General features: G+C 47.5%; 1 protein-coding gene across 1 annotated transcript; it reads left to right on the forward strand.

Moving 5' to 3' along the window:
• The first annotated feature begins 614 nt into the window (after nucleotides 1–614).
• VSTM2B (V-set and transmembrane domain containing 2B) lies at nucleotides 615–20,884 on the forward strand. The gene is made up of 5 exons (XM_064723068.1): nucleotides 615–1,247; nucleotides 1,827–2,011; nucleotides 3,542–3,571; nucleotides 4,399–4,819; nucleotides 20,199–20,884. The coding sequence occupies exons 1-5, from the start codon at nucleotides 1,175–1,177 to the stop codon at nucleotides 20,285–20,287; spliced, it is 798 nt and encodes a 265-aa protein (XP_064579138.1). The 5' UTR covers nucleotides 615–1,174; the 3' UTR covers nucleotides 20,288–20,884.
• The last annotated feature ends 912 nt before the right edge of the window (nucleotides 20,885–21,796 follow it).

A 21,796-nucleotide genomic window follows, 5' to 3' on the forward strand; every position in this document is an offset into this window, starting at 1 on the left:
AATTTATTAAAATACAGCTCTCTCACATTAGTTACTGCAAATATCAAATTCTGCTTATTATTTATACTCACTGTAATGACTTTACTGATGACTTTCCACGCTTCTATTTTTTTATTGGGGCATTAGCCTGAGAAACAGCTGATCCATGGAAAGGTTTTCTTGTTATGATGCTGCTATCTAAATCAATGGGAGTGGGTTTTGTTGGGGTTTTTTTCCTTAATGTATTTTACCAAGTACCAAACGCAGCGAGTTGGGGATGCTGACAGCAGCCGAGCGCTCCGGGAGGAGCCCGGGCGGGGATGGGGGTGCTGCCAACAGCGCGGCTTCGCTGCTGCGGGCTCAGGTGTTTCGCAGGTATTGCCAGCGCCAGCCGGGCCGAGCGGAGCGGAGCGGGCCGGGCTGCCAGCGAGCCCCAGCGGCTCCGTGGGGCCGGGTTAGAGCGGTGCCAGGGCCGGGCTGCCAGCGAGCCCCAGCGGCTCCGTGGGGCCGGGTTAGAGCGGTGCCAGGGCCGGGCTGCCAGCGAGCCCCAGCGGTCCCGGGGCGGGTCCGGGGCGGCGCCGGGCGGGGCCTGGAGCGAGGGGCGGTGCGGGGCCGGGCGGGGGCCGGGCCCGCGGGGCAGCTGCGGCCGGGGCCGCGCATCCATCCATCCATCGCATCCCCGAGATCCAGCGGCCGGGCGGGCGGGGAGAGGCGGGCTCGGGCTGGGGCTGGGGCTGCCGCCGCCGCCTCCCCGCGCAGGGGCAGAGCCCGCGACGGGCGCACGGCGGGCGCTGCCCGGGCGCTCCAGGGAGGGGAGGCTCGTCCCCGCCACCGCCTCGCTGGACATCGCGGCGACCATCGTGGGATGGGGCTCGGAGAGGCGCCCGGCGTCGCCTCCTCGCTCCCGGGCTGCGGGAGCCCCCAGGCAGCGCAGGGCAGTTGAATCCCGCCCGCGGCGGAGAGAAGGAGCGGGACGCGATTTTGTTGCTGCATTCCCAGAAACGTCGCTTCCACCTGCCAGCGAGTTTGAGCAGCCGGCTGTGGATTTTATATTTGCTTCTCCGCAAAGCGAGGTTAGCCGAGAGGCTTTGGCTTTTTGGGAAGGAGCCCTGCCCCGGCCCGCTGTGTGCGATGGATTGAGGCGTGCCCGGCTGCGCCCCCAGCCAGGTCCCCGCCCGCAGCCCACATAGATGCGATGGAAAGTCGGGGGCTGTTCTGCACCCTTTGTTACCTGATGTTCAACGCTCCTCTGCTGTTCATTGTCACCGGTGAGTGGGGAACTTCGGCCGCTCCGGGCACAACTTGCCGGCGGGGCCGTCGGGGCTGCGGGGCCGCATCCGAGCTGCAGCCGCCCCTCGCTCCAGGCCCGGCCTGTTCCCAGCGCGGGGCTGGGGGCAGGGAGCTGCCCGGGCGGGCTCTGGCTCCGGCTCTGGCTCTGGCTGTGGCAGAACAAGGTGGCTCTGTTGTTGGGCCGCAGCTGCCGGCAGCGCGCAGCGGAACGGAGCGGGGCGCGGCGGGCGCGCAGCCCGGGACAGTCCCCGCGCCCTCGGCGGGAGGGGACGCTGCCACACCGGTGGCCTGTATCAACCCGAGGGCTTTCTTAGAAGGACCGTGGGGGGTTGAGTCTTCTTCAAACTTTCCGCTGAAGCCGCGGGTGCAGGGTGACGGGGCCGGCTCGGCCCTGCCCCGGTGCGCAGTCCTGGATGCTCTGCTCACCCTGTGGGCTCCAGGAAACCTGTGCCGCGGTCAGCGCTCAGCTATCGAGCTGAAACAGCTCACGTTAGACTGATCTTGCCTTTTAATCTCTCTCGTTAACCAGCCCTTGTAACTCTATCTTCCCCTCCCAGCTACCTTTACTGAAGTTCCCAAAGATGTGACTGTTAGGGAGGGAGATGATATTGAGATGCCTTGTGCTTTCCGAGCCAGCGGATCCACCTCTTACTCCTTGGAAATCCAGTGGTGGTACCTTAAAGAGCCAGCCAGAGAACTTGCACACGAATTAGCCATCAGTGTCCCCGGCAGCAGGAGCAAGGTAATACATTGCTATGGAGATGTATCTCTTCATCAAATGCAACATGCTTAGGCAGCGATCAGAATAAACTCAGCATTCCCAGGGTGCTTCCTCTGCCCAGTGCCAGCCACCAGTAGGTAGCATCAACATGCCCAGGCCCTTTGAGGAAGGCAGGAGTACAGGGCATGCACCATGAGGGACTGTAAACAGAAAATGATAAATGTTCCACTGCAAAATCAGCAATGAGGTCCCAAGAAAAGCTGTTGTATGAAGTGTGGACAAGCCAAAACCAATGCTTCTGTGGACTGAGCTAGGAATCACTGTAAAAGGTGGGAGAGCCTCTGCTCACTGATAGTGCAGAGAAAGGCATGAGGGATAAACCTCTCTGTTGGTACATTAATGTGGTACCAGTCTGCATCTACAAAGGGACAGTTACTTGTCCACGTCCAGACTGGTGTCCATATCTGAAGCTCAGCAAAATGTTTTCAGCCAGATATAGCCATTAAAATGCATGAAGCAGAGTTAAATCCTGTGTGCCTTTTGCCCTCCCCCTAGAACGCTGCTTGGTCTGAGGGCAGGCTTTAGTCTGAATTTTTCAGCTGCATTTCCCCAGCATAAGCCAGTTCATTCTGCACCTCCCCACCAGAGCAAAGACAACTTGCAGGTGCCAAACGGGGCTGTGCAAGGAGTGGGGTAAAGCAGGATTTGAGGCTGTGCTGCCCTACTGTGTAGGACATGTCATCCCCTCCAGCCCTGTCCTCTGTGCCAGCAGGGTGGCCCGTGGCAGCCTCTGTGCCTGTGCCAGCTCCCTCTCTGTGGCACGCTTGTTTTCCTGCAGAGCTCAAATAGAGATGCAAAGCATATAGACACTGAGCTAATGCGATGCCGCCTAGCTGGGGAAAGTGTAAGTCAGTTGTCAGACTGGGAAATAAATCGCTTGGATTTAAATGTCTTCTTTAACCTTATATAAAAACTGTGAGCTGCTTTTACAATAAATGATGACAGAGCAAGCCTGGAGAATGATGACCGTCTCCCTGAGAGGCGTATCAGTGAGGTCTGAGGCATCACTTAGGTTTACAGTGGTTGGCTGGAGACAAAAAACATAACCAGATATGAAATGTGCTGCGTGACACCTGCTCCCAGGGTGTTTCAGGACTGAAGCTCTGCCCTGAGCCATGCAGCATCCAGCTTGCCCAAGCCCTTCCCTGCTGTGCTGCTGGTGAAGCGTCTTCCCCAGTGTTTGTCAGTGACTGTGAGCAGCAGAGCATGCAACAAGCATTTCTTTGGCTGCTGTTCTCACCCTTGGGGAAGGCAGCGCTTCTGTGGGGCAGCATGAGAACTTTACCCAAACACTCCCCCTGGCTGAGCACTGCTTTGCTGCCTTCCCCATCACCTGGGGAACTGCCCTGAGCCACACAGGCTGTGTGAATGGCAAGCTGAGAAAGTTGCATCTATCCATGTCCTGTCCTTCCACGGGGGTGGGAATATGAGCATCCTGTTGATGTGCTGGCAGTGCTGAGTCTAATTGCCCTTTTTTTCCTGTTCTTTTAGGTAGCAAATAAGGATGCAACTAAAATCAGCGTAAGTGCAGCTCGAGATGGGTGCACAGCCCTCCTCCCACGGGTGTGGGATTTACTGCATGCCCCCCTCCTTTCCTGACACACGAATGCAGCTGGTCTCGGTGGCAGCCGCGCTCCTGCAGCACGGCGGGAGTGTGGCACGTTTCCCCTCCTCACTGTGCCGCGGCTCAAGACGCTGTTACCATCTGTTGCTGCTTTTGCAGTCACGTCTCACTCCTCGCAAATCCAGAGGAGGTGGCCCTTCCTTAGCCACGTTGGAAAAGGGCTGTGGGCCAAATCAGAGGAGAATCTTGCGTTTTTCCCCCGGCCTTCTGCAACCCCCAGTGGCCTGAGGCGGCCCCGTTCCCTGGCTGTCCCGCAGGACACCCGCCCGTGTCCCTGCGATGAGCCCGGGAGCCGCTGCCCCTCTCCGCGGTGCTGAGCGCTCGGGACAGGAGAGGGGACAGGAGAGGGCACAGGAAAGGGGGCCCTGCCACCAGCCGGGCTCGCTCGGCTCGCTGCAGCGGGCGGGGGCTGCGCTTTCCCCGGGGGGGTTCGGGGCGGTCCGTGAGGGCCGGGGGGCGACAGAGCCCCCGCGAGGGCGGGTGGCGGAGCGCTGGCGGTGACAGCGGGGAGATGGCGCGGGGACGATGGGGACAGGGCTGGTTATGGGTAGCCCCCGCGAGGTGAGGCTTGGGCAGCGGGGTGCGGGGCTCTGTCCGCTGCTCTGGGGGAGCCAGCCCGGCTCTGTCCGCTGCTCTGGGGGAGCCAGCCCGGCTCCTGCTCCGGCAGCAGAGGGCAGGCGCTGGGCCCGTGCTGAGGCCGTGCCGGCCGTGCGCTCTCTTGCAGACGGTCCGCGTCCAGGGCAATGACATCTCGCACCGGCTGCGCCTGTCGGGCGTGCGGCGGCAGGACGAGGGCGTCTACCAGTGCCGCGTGTCGGACTACAGCGACGACGAGACGCAGGAGCACAAGGCTCAGGCGCTGCTGCGCGTCCTGTCCCGCTTCGCCCCGCCCGACGTGCAGGCGGCCGAGGCCGTGTCGCACATCCAGAGCGGGGCCGCCCCGCGCCGCCACGGCCCCGCCGCCCGCCCCACGGCCCCGCCCGGGCCCGCCAAGCGCCCGCCGCCGCCGCCGGCCCCCGCCCCGGGCGGCACCGCCACCAGCGCCACCGCCGCCGCCACCGCATCGACGGCCGCCGCCGCCGCAGCCTCCTCGGCATCGCCGCCGCCCGGGCAGGCCGCCATCCTCCGCCAGCAGCACGGGTCAGGTAGGATGGCACGGGAGACACCCCGTTCCCGCATGGCACTGCCCCGGCACTGCCAGCCCTTGCGGGACGGGCACGGTGACCCCGCTGCCGTGGGGGACTCTCGCTGTGATGCTGAAACTGAGCAATCGCACCCGAGGCTGTTGGCAAAGTGCGCTTAGGGTGTCCCAAAGGCGCTTAGGACTGTGCCTTGCTCCTGGACAGGAGTGAACACAGGCACGGGGTTGGAGAGATGGGTCCGAGTACGAGGCTGGGACCTGCATCCCTTTGGTGGGTGCAGTGGGAGGCCCCACGTTCAGAACCCCCTTGCAGCTTTTGGGGTACAGTGTTTGAAACATTAGCTACAGCCTCAAGTGAGCAAAACACCATGGATGTTCTGCAGAGAATTCAGATTTGCAGAGAATTTAGATCGGTGAGTGGCTTACAGGGCTGGTTGTCCCAAGCAGATGCGAGGCCTGTGCAGAGCAGGATGCAGATTCAGAAGGGAAATGTCAATTGCTGTGTAATGAGCTCCACATCTGAATTAATGGCAGGATAAGAGTTGGAGATACAGTGCTCTATAATGTTTTCCAAATGTAAACATCATGCTAATACTGATTGTCTATCAGTTAATACTGTATTAAGTTATTAATGCCACATTACCATACTGTGGTTTGCCAGAGAAGGCAGTTATAAACCTTTATTTATCCAATGACAGGAATGTCTGGGATGAAGAACACAGTCTTAAATCTGCATTGCAAAAGTGTTTCAAGCTTCAGAGGTGTGGTGCTGCTCTGGCTGGGCTTCAGCTCTCCCCTCAGCCGCTGTCACTTAGCTGGTGTTGAACAAATGTCCCTGCCAAGTTATCTGTGGAAAAGGGGAACAGTTTTGTGCCACTAACTGTGCAGGGAAGGCCCTGAGCTCCCCTCTCTGCTGAGCCTCTTCTGACGCAGGTTCATAATCTTCACGCAGGGAAGTTCACACTTCTTCCTGATACCTCTTCACACTTCCTGGGCAAGCAGTTGCAGGTTTTGGCTCACAGTAATGGAAATCATTTTTATATGGGTCACTGTGACCTGCTGGTGCTTTACAGGTGCTGTGTTTTATCTGGCTACTACCTTTTCCTGTTTTCTGAATAATTTAGTTTCTTTCTTCTGTAGAAACGCATGTGAAAGTTAGATTTTACTCCTTATCATTCCCAAGACTGAGCTGGTTATTCATTGCTGTCTAGTGGTAGATAAGGTGACAGTTCCTGAGATCTAACTACAGGTGCTTTTGGGCATTTAAAGAAGTTCATTTAGCTTTTGCTGAATCCACTGACCATAAGAAATTAAACCAGAGGCTCATGATCTATCATTTTTTGTTTGGAAATATCTGCTTTTCTCCTGGGACCCCAGGGCTGGGGCTTGTTCTCGTGTTTCCACTCTGTGACTGTGTGAATTCCTGCAGTGCTTTCCATGCTGACAGTAGAGGCTGGCTTTAGGACTTGCAGCACTGTGCACCCTGCCTGCTGAACCCAGAGCTCATGCGGTGCCTATGAACTAAACCAGGACGGTGGGAGTGCAGCGGGCTCAGTTCCACGTCAACAGATGGATGTGAGCCTGTGCTGCCAAGACAGCATGTCACATATGCCTGTGAGGGCAAGACCTCCTGCCCAGATCAGCTAAACTGCTGTCTGTCCTGATTTTTTACATGTCTGTGGTTTGGGATATGGCACTTGTGCATTGTTTCTAGGCTGCATTAAAATCTGAAAATAAACTGGTAGTGTTGTGGCCAGCAGTGGAGGCAATGGAATGATTTAAATCAGTGAAAAGGGCAGCAGAATACAGAAAAACATCTAGTGGGGGTCTCCAGGTGGAGACTGAGGGCTACAAAACTGGCTAAACAAAAATCTGCTGTGAGCTCCCTGCTGGGCACGCAGGTCTCTGTGAACAGTGCCACTCCGTGGCAGCTCCGATGTGGAGAAAGCCAGGTCAGACTGTTCCTGTTCCTGTACTGACTTCACAAGGTGAACCAGCCCCTGCTTTTGTCCCCAAAAAAGGGAGGTAATTATTCATGTATTTTGGTATGGTCCTCTTTAGAAATAATGCCTTTTCACTCTGCTTGAATCAAGATCTCCCTGGATTACAGGATTCTCCCGGTTTGTTGTAATTTCTGTACCTGTGTTGTTTGGAGCTGCTTGTAATTATGAATCAATAGAACATCAATCACAGCATGGCTTTGGAAACTTGTACCTGAGGGATTTGACCCTCAAAAATTCCTGATTCAGGTGTTTTCTGGGCCAGAACTGCCTGAGTGTTGTTACCACAAGATGTGTCTTTGGTTGCTTCTGTGAAGCAGATTGCTGCTGTGCTAGTCCCCATCTCCTGGGTGCTTTAGAAAGACTGTCTGGGACAGGGATTTGGTCTGGAGCTGAGACAGCCTCAGTAGAGGCAAGAAGTCTTCCCTAGACATGAATGTTGCATAGAAACCTGGGTAAAATATTATCATGGCAGTCAGTGTGGTGAGGGCTTGCAGGAGGAAAGGAAGACTGGGGTCTCCAGTGCTGCCACTCAGGTTGGAGAAGCACTAAACTTTCTCCCAAATGTCCTAAAAGAAAATGACATCTTAAACCTTCTGAGTTTCCCATTTGTATGTTAAAGTGGTGTTCTTTAGAGCTACAGTGAGCTGCAGTAATTATTGTTCTCCTTAAAGAATGCAGTTGCTTTATAGGAAATGGGGTTTTTCTCTTTATTTACTTCTGGGAACTAGAATCCCTGTTTTGAGTCCACCCCCAAGGCAGTGTTGTAACTGGTTTTCCACCCAGCAGGGCCAACAAATCCAACCAAATCTTTGTTCATGTGGTGTTTGGACTGCAGGACCCAACCTTGTGATGCTGCATGAGTTATATCTGCACAGCACTGTAGTACACATGCCTCATTATCCTATTTTGAGCTCCATAACACATACAGATAAGTGCTTGCACCAAATCTGTGTGTAATAATTGAATAGTCTGATACATTTACAGTACTTAGCATTTCTGAATCTTTTCACTGTTCACAGGGATATTTCCTCTGCATAAAGGCAGAAATGTGGTTGAACAATGGATTTGCTATCAGTGATTAAGAAACATCCTCATTTAAGACACTGGAGAGCTCTCCCTGAGAGCTGATGGCGTGGCACTAGCTACAGTGTCCTGCATGAAGTGGCCTCTAATCCTGTTTTCCTTGCAATAGAAATCTTCCCAATTCTTTCAGTGTGGTAAGAGAGGGCCTCTATGTACTTGGATTCCAATAAACATGATTATAGATCAAATGCTCCATTGGGATGTGCCTGCAGGGCTCTTGTTGACTTCAGCTGCTGCCCCAGCCATGCACCATGGAAAAGTGTGATTCTTTACAGCTTCTGAGTGAACTGAAACATGAATTTATCAGGATAAATGTGTCTGTTACTGAGATTATTTAAAGAGCAGAGAGTCTCATCTGACAAACTGGGTATAAATAGAAAATCCATTGTTTTGAACACTATCAGAAATGGTATTTGCCTGAAGTCTGTGTCAGCATTGTGGTATATAAAGCAATAGATCCAGTATGACTGGAAAATTGACCAATATGCCACAAATATTAGCTACTTAAACAGAAATTTATCTGTGATGTTTAAACAACCATTTAAAAACTTGGTGCTGTGGTCTCATGGAAGCCTGGAAAATGGGATTTGGGCTGTGAGGAGACAAAGATCTCCTGGCAAGAACATTTTTAACCCTCTCAGAGAAGCAGTCATCCCTGTGGTTCTAAATGAAATAATATTGAGCTTTTAGTTTAAATGCTTGTACACAAATGGAATCTTACAGTGTAGGAGAAAAATGAGGGTGAGCTAGTGAAAGTGTGCAAGTTGTTATTGTTTGGAAATGCTCTGGTTTTACTGGGCAGAGCAGGGGGGATGCAGAGCATCACTAAGTGATCACACAGCATCTCTGTCTCAGGCAGTTTGTAGTCCAAGAGAGGAGAGAGACAGATAAGTGACACAAGAACAATAACTGACTTTGTTGTGTTGTGTGACAGCTGTGAAATTAAATATGGAAACTTAATTTCAGATCTTCTAAATTTAAGTCCAGTGCCTTAGTGGTGAGACTAACTTTGTCATCTGATGGTGCAGTAATAAACAAGGATCTCCATCCTGACCTCCTGGGAGGGAAATTGACTGTATTATATCCTACCAAATGGTCTCCAAAATGAGTGCCTGTGTATTGGCTTGGGGGCAATTTTTAGTTTAACTTCTTTGCAGAATGTAGATCAGACATTGCAGCTTCCAAATTCCCTTTTATTTGTTTGATCTCCAGCCTCAAAGCTCAGGAGTGAAAGCTTTAAATAAAATAAACAAAGATGGGAGTGTGAAACACGAGGCTCTAGGAGGAACACAGGCTCATGTGCTATGCACAGATGAGGTGGTCATGGCAAGGAAGAACACAAACCTTCCCTCCATGCCTGTCCCTGCCCTCCTGAAAGCCTTTCATGTGTGAGGCAGGAGGAGCTGTGCAGCAGTGCCAGCCCTGCAGCCCGTGGTGCTGAGCAGGGCAGGGCAGGCACAGCCAGCTCAGCTGCAGGCACATGGAGACTGTGGATGCTCAGATCTCTGTGGGGCACTGGCAAGCAAGAAACCTGTCTGTGCAGCTCAGACAGCGCAGGAGGAGCACAGGGCTATATTGGCTGGTCAGGGGCACTCTGTGCTTGGCTTTGGACTAACTCTGGGGTAAGGTTTGAGTTCAGGGCTCTCCTGCCTTTGTCAGGGCTTTAATGACTCTCTGCCTGTTGGAGCCAAGCCTGTGGAGCTCGTTTATGTTTGATAGATGAACATTGCATGGAATAGCAAGGAAGGAAAGTCTGTGAGGCTGTTCAGCCCAGGCTCCCTGCCTTTCCCACTCAGCAATGTCTGGGTCTACTCCACTTCTCCTGTGCTTTTTATGAGACCATGTATGAGCTCAATTCTGATGTTCCTTGTAGTTAAATGCAACCTGGGTCACGTCACATTTTCCTTTACATTAAATAAAGTAGCAAGACAGAGGCCATAACTGAATTATCAGGCTGACCTCCTAAATGTCACTGGATAATAAACATGCAAAAAGAATTCTCATTAAATACACATCACTAGCACTTTAATATCTAGGCAAATTAGACTGCTTTGGGGACAAGTGAGGTCAAATATCTTCTTTTGTGTCTGTGTAATGTGGATTAATTCTCGAAGTGGACAAAAGCACTAACTGCTGTACTGTGTCACCTCATTATCTAGGGCAGAAACAAGCTGTGCCTGGGTGTTTTTGTACTGTGGAAATGCAATTTATTTGAGTAACCTCCTTTCAGCAGTTCTTGCTTGTTCCCCAGAGGACAGACAAAACTGTACTAACCTATTCTACTCCAGCCTGTTCAGTGCCCTTGAAGAAATCCAAATATTATTTGAATTTCTTTGAAATCTTTAAGTTACAGATGAAAAAACCTTTAAAAATATTACTAAACACAATGAAGGGGGTATTACAGGTCTTTTTAGTGAATATTGAAGCTGTATCTAACACTGCTCTAGATTTCTATATAAGATTGATTCACTAGTGAGTGAGAATTAGAAATTTATATGAGGAAAGGCTCGGTGCACTCACATGTGTTTTTGCATGAGCAAACAGCATTTGGGGCAGGAATACATATGTAGTGCTGGTTCTTTTACATTATTTCAATATATACTTTGCAAAGCAGAGTCTTAGTTTGCAGCACCAGCTAACTTTGTATCTTTTATGAGACGCAGTAATTGTTACTCACTCCCCACCTGGGCTATAACGGTGCAGCTTTACCGACGTATAAACTAATTGATGTATAAACTACTTGAACTGTGCTGTCGATTTATATAGGTCCCTAACAGTTTAAAACTCAGCAGTGGTGGCACAAAGAAATGCCCAGACATATCTGGTACTGGTTTTGAGAAGGTTTTTAGCAGTGTGGGCTGTAGCTGGGAAGAAAACACAAAGTAGCCTCTGCCAGGAAATGAATCTTACAGTAGTCCTGTGTAGGTGTTTCCTTTTCACTTAAGAGAGCCTGACAGGACTGTGCTGGCAATAAAAGGAAGTTGCTTTGGATTTTGATTTAGCTTTGCTAAAGCAGTAAGAATGCTGTCAGGCTCACTATTGCTGTTTACTATGTGTTTTTTAAAATTAGATAATGGTAGAGCAGTCCCATATGTCAATAATAAACAGTTCAAGTAGGTTTGTATTGGAAAAAATGGGGTTGTCAGCAGAATGGTATTATTTGTCACAACAGCAGCTAACAACCAAGCACTTTATATTGCTAGGCTGTTATCAGCTGGGAGGCAATTTTATTAGCTGGAAAGAAGAGCAGTTTGGCAGAGCAGCGCCGTGCTCAGCAGAGGGGTCTGTGTGAGCCAGCACGAGCTGTGCTGGGCTGCAGCAGGAGCTGTGTTCCCTGAGCAAGGAGCACAAGCACTGCCCTCAGCAGCTGCTCCCACCCTGCCCTGCTGGGAGGGAAGGCTCACCTGGAACAGAGACTGCACAGAGCCAAACAATAAAGTACAGATTAATTAAGAGATCTCAATAGATCTACTTGTGCAGCACAACCCAAAACGGCCACAAAATGGACGAGTGGTCACGGGGTCTCTCACTTTTATAAGTTCGGATCCATTAGCGTATTGGAGCTAATTGTCCAATTACAGCTTTAGCTTATGAAGTCCAATACTTCTTGTTTTCTCTCTTTGGTCTACTGTTGTTTGTGCTCTTGGGCTTGAGATCTGGATCAGTTGTCCTTGGTGCCCAGCTAGAGAGGGAATTGTTTTGTCTCCCTGCTCTGTGCACAGAGCTCACCATCCCCTAATACAAAGCCACACACTAAAGCAGCACAGAATCTGAAAAACATAAAAGCTAAGACCTGAGGCACCAGGAGCAGGACATCCCTGTGTGAGCAGGGAGAGGCTCTGACTTCCAAAGGGAGCTCCCTCATGGACATTGTCTTCTACACCCATTTTTTTGCCATGCTGCTGCTGGTGTTCAGGAGATGTGGCAATGTAGCACCTGAGCTCATGGGTTGGTGGTGCACAGCATGGTGCTGAGCTCATGGCTGGGCTTGGTCATCTTACAGCTCTTTTCCAGCCTCACCCATTCATTCTGTGATTCTATGGGTAAAATTCATCAAACTGACATAATTAGAAATAGTTTACTGCTTTATAATTTTAATATTGGCATGCTAATCTGAATCCCTCTCACACCGAGGAGCTGGAGATTTCACACGTACAAAGGGTACTGAAGAATATCCCATGTCCACAGTTTTGTCAAATAATCCCTTGCTGCCTTATTCTGCAAAGCTTGGCCCCCCTTACACCTAGGGCACGGCAGAGTCTAGTTAACTTCAGTTAACATCTAGCAAATATCAGTCATTGCAAATATTTGGAGGGTCTCTGTATTTGTGGGTCAGTCCCAAAATGCTGCTGTTTGTTTACAGCAAAAAGATGATCCCTTTTTATTGAAATCACAAGCTCTGCTTTTTTTCCAGGCACATGCTCTCAGTACAGCCATTTCTCGTGTGTCATCATGCATTCTGCTAATGCACTTAGCTCTGGTTTTTTAAGTATGGACAGGATAGGGTTATTTAAAAAAAATCCTTAATCTGCTCTTGCATCTGCTTAAGTTTAGTAATTCTGATTGGAGTGATAATTACAACTACATTGGCAGCTTGTTCCTAATCCTGATCAAGTAAAAAATACTCTAAAAACAGTGAAGTAAGAGCCACAGGGTCATCGTCTATTTCTGGGTTGCAAATATTTACAACTTGTATCAATTACAGGATATGAAATCTGTGTTTCAGTCCAGTGGGACTCATTGTCAGTTTTTTCATAAAGTCCCTATGGAATTGTGTGACCATATCTAGCTTGCCTGCTTTTCTGCAATATGACTTTTTAGTCCTCCTACTTATAATGAAAACCCTGAGAATATGCCCCAAACTTGCTTCAAAACTCAGTAGCTGAAACCAGCTCCCAGTATTTTTCATTACCTTGTGATCTGAGCAGTTTGAGTTCTGCTTTTGCTACTTAGGTGTATGGATATGCTCTAGAATTGCTCACATAATAGTACAGAAGAAGGAAGTGTAGGACTGGCTGCTTATTCACCACCCGAGCTACCACTCATGCAGTTATTTATTTTTCTCTGTATTTTAATTTAAATTCATTTTCCACCAAATTTCATTACAAAGAATTTTGTCTGTCTCATTATTCAACTTTCAGGGAATGAAGTAATGGTTCTTGGTTTTGTTAAGTTAATTTTAGATCATGGAACAGCAGAAAATTCTGGAAATTAAGACAAATTCATAATTGCATGGTTTAAGTGTCTTAATAAGATGTTTGGCAAGGAGAGATCATCCCACAGAAACCAAAGCAGAAATCTGTTTATGTGAGGGTAATACAAAGTAGAGACCAGCTGCAGGTCTTAAAAGAGGAAAGTTACTGGCTTATTTAAATGCACACCAATAGAAAGTATTTGAACTGTATAATCTATATGGAATGAATTACTCATTTTAAGCATTCAGGGTGCATTTCTGTTCTCCATTGACGCCGTCTGGAGCAGTGTTTCCTTTTGGAGCTTGTTATAAATTACTCCTGCTGTTGTCTTGAAGTTACTCTTTAATTTCTCCCAAGTGGAGATTTGGTGTGGTTGGGTGGTTTGTGTGGCTCTCTCTGGTGTAGAAGAGATCCCAGGAGCAGCCCCCAAGGCCTGGCTCCCCCAGCTCAGCTGCTGGGCTGTCAGTGGGCACTGCCTGCCCTCAGTGGTGTTCACAGGCACGTGCAGTGGTTGAAGAAGCAGAGGGAGGCTTTGGTAAGCTTTTATATTTTTCAGATTCTGTGCTGCTTTAGTGTGAGGGTCTGGGCTTCCTATTAGGGGATGGTGAGCTCTGTGCACAGAGCAGGGAGACAAAACAATTCCCTCTCTAGCTGGGGACCAAAGACAAATGATCCCAATCTCAGACCCAAGAGCACAAACAACAGTAGACCAAAGAGAGAAAACAAGAAGGATTGGACTTCATAAGCTAAAGCTGTAATTGGACAATTAGCTCCAATACGCTAATGGATCAGAACTTATACAACTTATGGTTGTTCTGTACACTTCTGGCTACCACAGAAGGGAAATGAGGAGATTGAGGGAAAATATTTCCCATATTGTGTTACCCCCATTTCTTGTAACTTTAGTGGGAGATAGTTTTTTGCCAGTGTCTTGGCAATGAAACTGCTTATTTCTCTGGGAACCTAACACCAGAAGTATTTGTGTATAAATATAGGATAATTTCTTGCTGCATAGCAGATATGGATTTCCCTGCATTCATCACTAGTTCAACAATTCCTGTTTGTGATAGCTGTTGAAACAAAAGTGTTGTGCCTTGCAGAGCTGCAGCAGCTGTGGAATGGGTCAGACCAATTGTCCATTTAATCCTGTGCCTTATGTCTAATGATGTCCTTATGATCCAGGAGAGGGAAGAGCCTCTGCAGAGGATCACAGAGCACTTGGCTGCTCTGTGTACCATCAGCATGTTTGGCAGGGATTGTCAGCACTAGCATTTTAAGGAAAATTTGGCCTTAATGAGTCTCAGCTAAAATGAGCTCTGTTGAGATCAAAATGCACCTCAATAGCTGCAGGTGCCTTAAGAAGCACATCCCCAGCTCCTGTACCACTGCCTCTGTCCTGTCCCACAGGCACTCACACACTGAATTCCAGCAGAGCACTGCAGTGCTTCAGAAAATCAATACTGCAGAAGGAATGTTTTTCTTCTCTCAGCTTCTTATCAGAACCAAACTTTTATTTCTGCATCATTTCCTTGCATGACTACACCTCTCTCTCATTTCCAACCAATTTATTTGTTTTCTAATCTGTAGCCTTACTGCACCATGCTAAAACACTAAAGTCTAAAACAGCAAACCACTAAAACACCAGTCTTCTGTCCTAGGTGAGCTTTTTGAGTTGTCAAATCAAGAACAGTCAAAATTAAGGACCAGGCTTAATTCCTTCAACAAGGAATTGGCTTTTTCCTCAAATACACATTATTTTTCTGCCTGTTCATACTGTGCTGCCCTGTATGTGGCTTCTGTAGAGTTATCAAGCCTTAAATTCTGCCTTACCTCATTGTTTTCAGGTGAGTTTAGCCAAGCACATAAATAGATACAGGTGTGGGCAAGTAAATTAATGTAATTTAGTGTCCTCTTTTCAGGACTGCTAAATACTCCAAATGCAAATGGAATCTCATTTAAAATATTAAAACCTGTTGAGTTTCCAAAACCAGGACAGGAGGCTTTCAGTAACTCTTGTAATGTGGGGTTTTGGCAATTCACCTCTAAATATAGGCCTGAATATTGCAGTGGATATTTTGAGAGAGAAAGTAGAGAAACAGTGAAACTCAGGTGTATTTGAGAAGACTTAAAATGATGAGTTTTGCAAAACTCTGGTCAGTGTCTTCTGGCCAGTGAAATTGCTTTCAGCTTCCTGGAGAGTTTGAGGTTGTGGTGTGGATAAGGAAGTGAAATGTGGGCATTATCATGAAAGGTGTGGAGGGCAATGCTGGTAGTTTCACCTGGCTGTGTGAGATGATTTACTCCTGACCTTAAAAACCTTGATGTCATGGATGAAGGAACAAAGCAGAATCACAAGCTTCTACCTGCATGGTTGTGTAGAAATAAAAACATATGCTGACTTCTGTGAGGCATTTTCTTGAGATGAGTTATGGAAAGCTGTTCCAAAACTCGGCAAATCATAAATAAAAACTGTAGTGGATAGAAAACTAATTTTGCCATCGTGCCTTCTAGGCAGGTTCAGTGGCAAGCAGAGCCCGTGCAGTTGCTCATAAATATGTGGGAAGTCAGCGCTGCTGAAATTAGCTCCACCAAAAGGCATCTGAGGAGCTGTCTGTGGCTGTGCCTGGCAGGATGATCCACAGCCACCAAAAGCCAGGAGCTGTGGGGACACCACAGCTCAGTGGTTTTTCTGTGGTACCAATGCTGCTTTGAACAACAACACCTCCTGCTCCATGCAGGGCTCAGGGCTGAGCTGGGAGGGTCTGCAAAATCAGCACAGGCTCTGCATGCACTTCTGCACAGCATCCTGGAGAATTATCTCCTGGGGAAGAGTGGGAATTTTAAGACATTAGGTACAAAACAAAAGGTAAAAAAAAAACCAAAAAGGCGATGTTTGGATTGTGCTGGAAGTACTTAAGAGTGGAAGGGTGTAGAAGTTTACAAGATCTTGTCTCAAACTGTGGAATAGTTCTAATGGGGTGTAGCTTATTATCTCTTTGGTTCAGTAAGTCTATAGTGACTTTAGTAATTTCAATTAAAAACTTCTAAGAAGCTCTTAGGTCTGAAGTTGGGGAAATTTAATTCAATGCAAGTGCTCCAAATGTATGTCAGTGAGTGAGAATCTGTTTTATCTAGGAGGTTATTGTTTGTAATGATCCTTGACTAGCAGCCCATGTAAAACTCCATTTTTTGCATAGATACCAGGACAAGAACATGTATCAAATGCAGTCTAAATTTTCTGGACTGATAGAACAGATCAATCTATATGGCCACCTCTTAATGAAATGCCAGGTTTGAGGGCTTTAATTGGGCATTGTTCTGTAAGGAAATAGGCCAAGGCTAACAGGTCACTGCATAAAAGCACTACAGAGAAATGTCTCGTGACACTGCCAGCCAGGGCCCAGCTCCATCATCAATAGGCAGTCAGATTTTAGGTGTTATCTCATCTTTCAAGGAAAATAGGCTACTGATGTCTTTCAGCTTTTTATTATATGGGCCACTGCATTTTACCACCATCTCAGAAAGAGACATCAAAGGACTTCTCAGATTCTTTCTAGTAAGAAAAATAGGTGACTGCAGGAAACTGTGGGTTTTGACCATTGGTTAAATATAGCTTGCAAAAGAATCATCCCTATTTTTTCTGGATGCCACAAGTCACTTGGTTAATTAATGTTTGTTTTTGATTGAACTGCTTTAAGTCAAACTGTGATTAATTCTGGCATAAAAAATATTAAATAGAAAATTACAGTAAAGCACTATTATGTCATAAATTGCAAAAAAGGATGAATGATGCCAGAGAGCAAATCACCATACACAAAGAGAACAAATTGTTCTTGTTCTGCATGGTGGTAGACTTTCCCTTTTGGCCATGAGCATATAAATATTTTAAAAGCAAAGTTGTAAGTCTGTATAGTGATAAATAAGCTTGCAATAACAGAACATCAAATGAATATTCCAAATATCGGTGAAATGTTTTCTCCCAAGTGTCTGTAGTTTGCAAGTAACTGTGTACTCCTGATTTAGGGGGTCTGGATAAGAATTCTCTGTTCTCACACCTGGGTCAATCATGTGTCCAGAGCCTCATGCTCAAGCCCACATTTTGTTTGCTTATATTTACAGATGTAGCAATTTATTAACTAAAAGTCAAGACTTCCACCACTGCAGTAACAGCAGAATTGAGGACACTAAGTTCAGGTTGTTGTTGAAATTCTTTTTCTGGTCTGCTTATATTTAGAGGGAGGAGAATTCTGAAGTTCTGTGTGTCCAGTACTGCCTGAAGTCTTAGAGCAGAACAGCACTGAGTCAGTATGAAAAAGGAAGCTTGTATGTGGTGTTCAGTAAGAATAATCACTTTCAAATAGTTTTCTTAAAATATGTTTCATTTAACTGTTGAGTTTCTGTTAACAGAGTCTGAACTCACATTCTGCCATCAGAGAAGATGGAGAATATAGGTTAAAAGCAACAGCAGTTTCTACAGTAGGAAAAGACAAAACTTGGACTGTTCAATTCACAGTTCTGCATTGAAATTTAAACTAAAACCAGTACATAAAGGTAAAACCTACATAGGAATGATTTTGGTAGGCAGGCACACAGGTGCTGAAAGGAGCTGTGACTAATAATGCTGCTTTCCCTTCAAAGCAGAAACCATCCTCAGCTGCTGTTCCTGGCAGCCCTTCAGCATCACAGTGGTGAGGACACTTGAGCCTCAAGAGCCCATTTCTCCAGGTTGAGTTTCTCTGTGTTTCCAGGGGAATTCCCCCTCACGAAAGCACATCTCGCTGTCTGATCAGCTGGCAGCATCTCAGACTCGAGCCCTGTTCATTGAAAGCAAGGAAAGAATGGGTTCTCAGAAGAGAAGAATGGGTTCTTTCCCTAGAAGGGAAGGAATGGCTTCTCAGCACCCTCAGGTTTGATCTCAATAAATATCCAAGGCCAGCTCTTCCCTGCAGTGCTGGGCAGGTGTGGAATTGGCACGAATGTGGCACCACTGAGCTGTGTGCAGCTGCCAGGAGTGTTGGCTGCTGCTGGGTTGCCCATGCCATCCCCAGGCTCAGGGGACAGTGACAGCCCATGGGGACTGTCCTGGGCTGGCCTTGCAGCTGTGCCTTGTCCCAGAAGAGAGGACATCCCTGCACATGCTCCTAGTGTCTTTTTGCAATGAGTTACAACTATCTCCTTCAACTGCTGGAGTTAATTGTGTTTGTTAATAATGATTTTTCAGTTTTCAAAACAAAAATCCTGTGTTCATCTTAATACCTTGCTGTCACTGTGCAGGCAGTCCTGAGCACGTGTTTGTGCATGCAGGGATTTAATTAAAACCTTAATAACAAAATAATCAGCACACAGTCTGGGTGTCTGTGAGATAGCACTGTGGGGACATTTCCTGAGTTCCTCAATTGCACAGCACATTGCTGTGTTCTGGTTTTGATGTGGGTAATCGTGCTCCAGCATTGCTGGTGAGGTGTGTGTAGATTACAAGGCAGCTGGAGCAGTGAGCCCAAGAGCAGTGCTTTGCTCAGGCACTGTTTGAGGCATTTCCTTTGATCATGCCACAGCTGGGAGACACTCACATGTCCTAGAGACCAAGACTAAAGTATTCACATTACCGTGCCTGAAGAGAGTTTCGTAAACAGAAGTGCCCTGATTACTTTTCCAGAGATACAGAAAACTTATTTTTAAATTTTTCATGCTTTGCAAAGTGTCTCTCACAGTGTGGGTGGCACTCAGTGTTTTGGGCATTGGTCACTCCTGTAGGTTGGGTGCTCAGCAGAGAGGAGCTCTCTCCCCAGCTGTCCCTCTGCACTTCAGCTGCAGGGCAGATTCCCAGTGGACTCCTGCTTTTGTCCCACATCCATCCCATGCTGGTGAAGTTGCACAGCTGGTCCTCTGTGGCTCAGGAAGGTGTCCCCAGGGGCATTTGGGCCAGGCAGCTGCTGTGGCCCAGCCTGGCCTTGTCTGTATGGGCTGAGCTGGGCTCAGGGAGTGCCAGGCAACCCTGGCCTACACTGCAGCAGTGGCAGGGGCTGCTCCAGGGAATGGGGCTGCTCCAGGGAATGGGGCTGTTCCAAGGAATGGGGCTGCTCCAGGGAATGGGGCTGATCCAGGGAATGGGGCTGCTCCAGGGAAAGGGCTTGTTTTGCCTTTTGCCTTTGCTTTTGCCTTTGCTTTTGCCTTTGCCTTTACTTTTGCCTCTGCCTCCTCTGCCTGTGCCCTTGCCAGCAGCACAGCAATGGCCATTTCAGAGGTGACAGCAGAGCCTCATGCCTGTGTCCCCTGCTCTCTTGGCTGAGCATGGCCATGAGACCTTGGCCCCACGGCTCAGCCCTCCCATGCCAGAGAGAGGAGCCACACCACGGTGCACACAGCAAATGTGTGCTCACCTTTTTGTATCTTTTCAGCACACCTTGCTAGAAAATAGAAGATCTGAGGGAGTATCCTGGTGAGCAGCGGTGTGAGGCAGGGACAGCCTTGGCGGCTGTGGCTGCCCCTGGTTGCTGGGAGCAGTTTTCTCAGTGTCCTGCCCCATGAGTGAGCTCACTGCTCTCCTTGGGACAGGCTGACAGGAACAGATGTGTTCCACACCTGACCTCTGTTTTTCTATAGCTCCTGAGCACATTTTTAATTTAAAATTCTGCTCTTTCCCATAAAAGGTAAAGAAGATGTCAAGGTCTTGCTGTTCCCATTCCAAATGGAATGGGTTCATGTCCTGTTAATCAAGAAGTACAGACGCAGCATTTGTCATTTCCCTCTAAAGTAATGGGTGGTTGATACCTGTCATTTCTCAAGAAACTATATACCAGATTATGGGGTATTTATAGAAATCTCAATTGCTGGTAACTTGGCTGAAGCCAAGTTTAGGCATACCATTAGTAGCACATAATGAAATGACCTCAGTGGAGTCAGATTTGGGAGGGAGAGGAAAAAGCTATTTGAGTTGAATAGCTTGAGGATGCTGTTTTACTATTAAAATTAAGCTTCTGACCCCTGGCACTGAAGTGATAAAAATGAATCTTCCTATATTTCTCTTTTGCATTTAATCTTCTATATTGGAAAAGATAAAAAAATCAAATCTCCTTCTCTCCCTTGTCTCTTTCTCTTCTAGGTACAGGACCTATTTATGCTACAGACCCACTCCTATACATGTCCCTGTTAATACTGCATAAGCTTGTACATTTATTAGTAAACCACTGACGGACTGCTCCCTCCACTCCTCCTCAGCCAAACAGAAAGGAACCTATTTAATAACAAACACAACCCCTGACAAAGAAATCCCTACTGTTTTAAAGATGGACAGAAAGAGACTGAAAGAAGCATGATAAATTCTACATGGGGGGAAAAACATATTTTTGGGGATGCCACAAGAAAGTAAACCACATAGAATAATGCATCTAGTTTCCAGACTCGATGGTGTAAAGCCCTGCTCTGTGCATGGCACTTATGATTTCTCTGTTTTAATGTAATATTTTTTTCTTTTCTAAACCTTCCCTCTGACTCTTCATTTTGCACGAACTGTTGAGCAGTTATCTTTATGACAATATGTAAAGATGTTGGGTCAAACCCTTCCTAAGAAAGGAAATATTTTTAGTAGATTATTGTGTTTAGGTTTTTTTGGATTTCCTTTTTCTTTTTTAATTAAATTATTTCTTTTGGAGACATTAAAAAGGTACATCTTACCATAATTAATATTCACTGTCAATAATATTTATTTTTAAATGAAGATTGGAAACAAGGTAAGACATTTGTTTATAAACTGTATTGTATATTGCTGAATAACAGTTGAATAAAAAGATTTTGAAATAAAGTTTTTACAGATGTGTGTGCCTTTCCCTGTGTCCTGAATGTCCCTGAGAAGGCTTGATGGCTGCATCCCTTCCATGCCTTGAGAAAAGATGCAGTACAAACAAAATAAAATTGAAATCAGTTATTTTTCAGACACCCTCAGCTGGTGCCAAAGCCCACAGCAGAACGTGCAGGCAGCCAGTCCCAGGCTGCTGCTGCATTTTACTTGGTGCCACAAGAAAGTAAACCACAGTTATCTCTGGGCAGCCAGGGCAAGATCTGGTAGATGGACAGTGGGACAGTGTGTGGCATTCAATGTAAATTGCTTTGGTTTGCCCCAGGCCTCTCTGAAAAAAAGGTGAATCAAGCAGTGGAAAATCAAAATAAATCATACTGGAATGTTGTGTTCCCTAGTTCCAAGATTTGTTTAAAATGTATTAGCTTTATTTAAAATATATCAGATTTTTTTAAATGCATAATTACTTCACTTTTCTTATCCAGGTGAGCTTCCTCTTAAGAAGCTTTTTTACAGCAAATTGTTATTTTTCTGTTGCAAAATGCTTGTTTTTCAAGTGAGCCAGTAAGATGACTTGGTAAAGGAACCTTTGTTAGCTGAATTTATTGAACTGCCTTGAAATTTCCAATGCCTGACTATGATTCTTGTGCTGTCACTTGTGTGGCATTTTAGAGAGGAGTTTCCTTGTGGGAAAGGCAGAGTGGCAGCTCCAGTGGCAGCAGGACTGTGCCTGCAGGAGCTGCGGAGCAAACACAGGACACGCCACTGCCTCACCTCGAACTTGAGGCCTGTCCTGCAAGGAGGGCAGGGAGGGATTGCCATTGCCCAGGTGCTCAGCATTTCCTTTTTCCAGGGCTGCCAGTGACAGCCAGGGGTTTGTGCCCCTGGCACTCCCTGGGTTGCAG

The sequence above is a fragment of the Zonotrichia leucophrys genome, chromosome 11 (assembly GCF_028769735.1).
Source record: "Zonotrichia leucophrys gambelii isolate GWCS_2022_RI chromosome 11, RI_Zleu_2.0, whole genome shotgun sequence".
Classification (NCBI taxonomy): Eukaryota; Metazoa; Chordata; class Aves; order Passeriformes; family Passerellidae; genus Zonotrichia; species Zonotrichia leucophrys.

Bases quoted from the DNA above. Each gene is read 5' to 3' on its own strand.
- VSTM2B (XM_064723068.1), top strand. From the start codon at position 1,175: ATGGAAAGTCGGGGGCTGTTCTGCACCCTTTGTTACCTGATGTTCAAC. The intron at 3,572-4,398 runs GTAAGTGCAGCT...GCTCTCTTGCAG, and splicing joins AGGATGCAACTAAAATCAGC to ACGGTCCGCGTCCAGGGCAA. The intron at 4,820-20,198 runs GTAGGATGGCAC...TTTCTCTTCTAG, and splicing joins CCGCCAGCAGCACGGGTCAG to GTACAGGACCTATTTATGCT.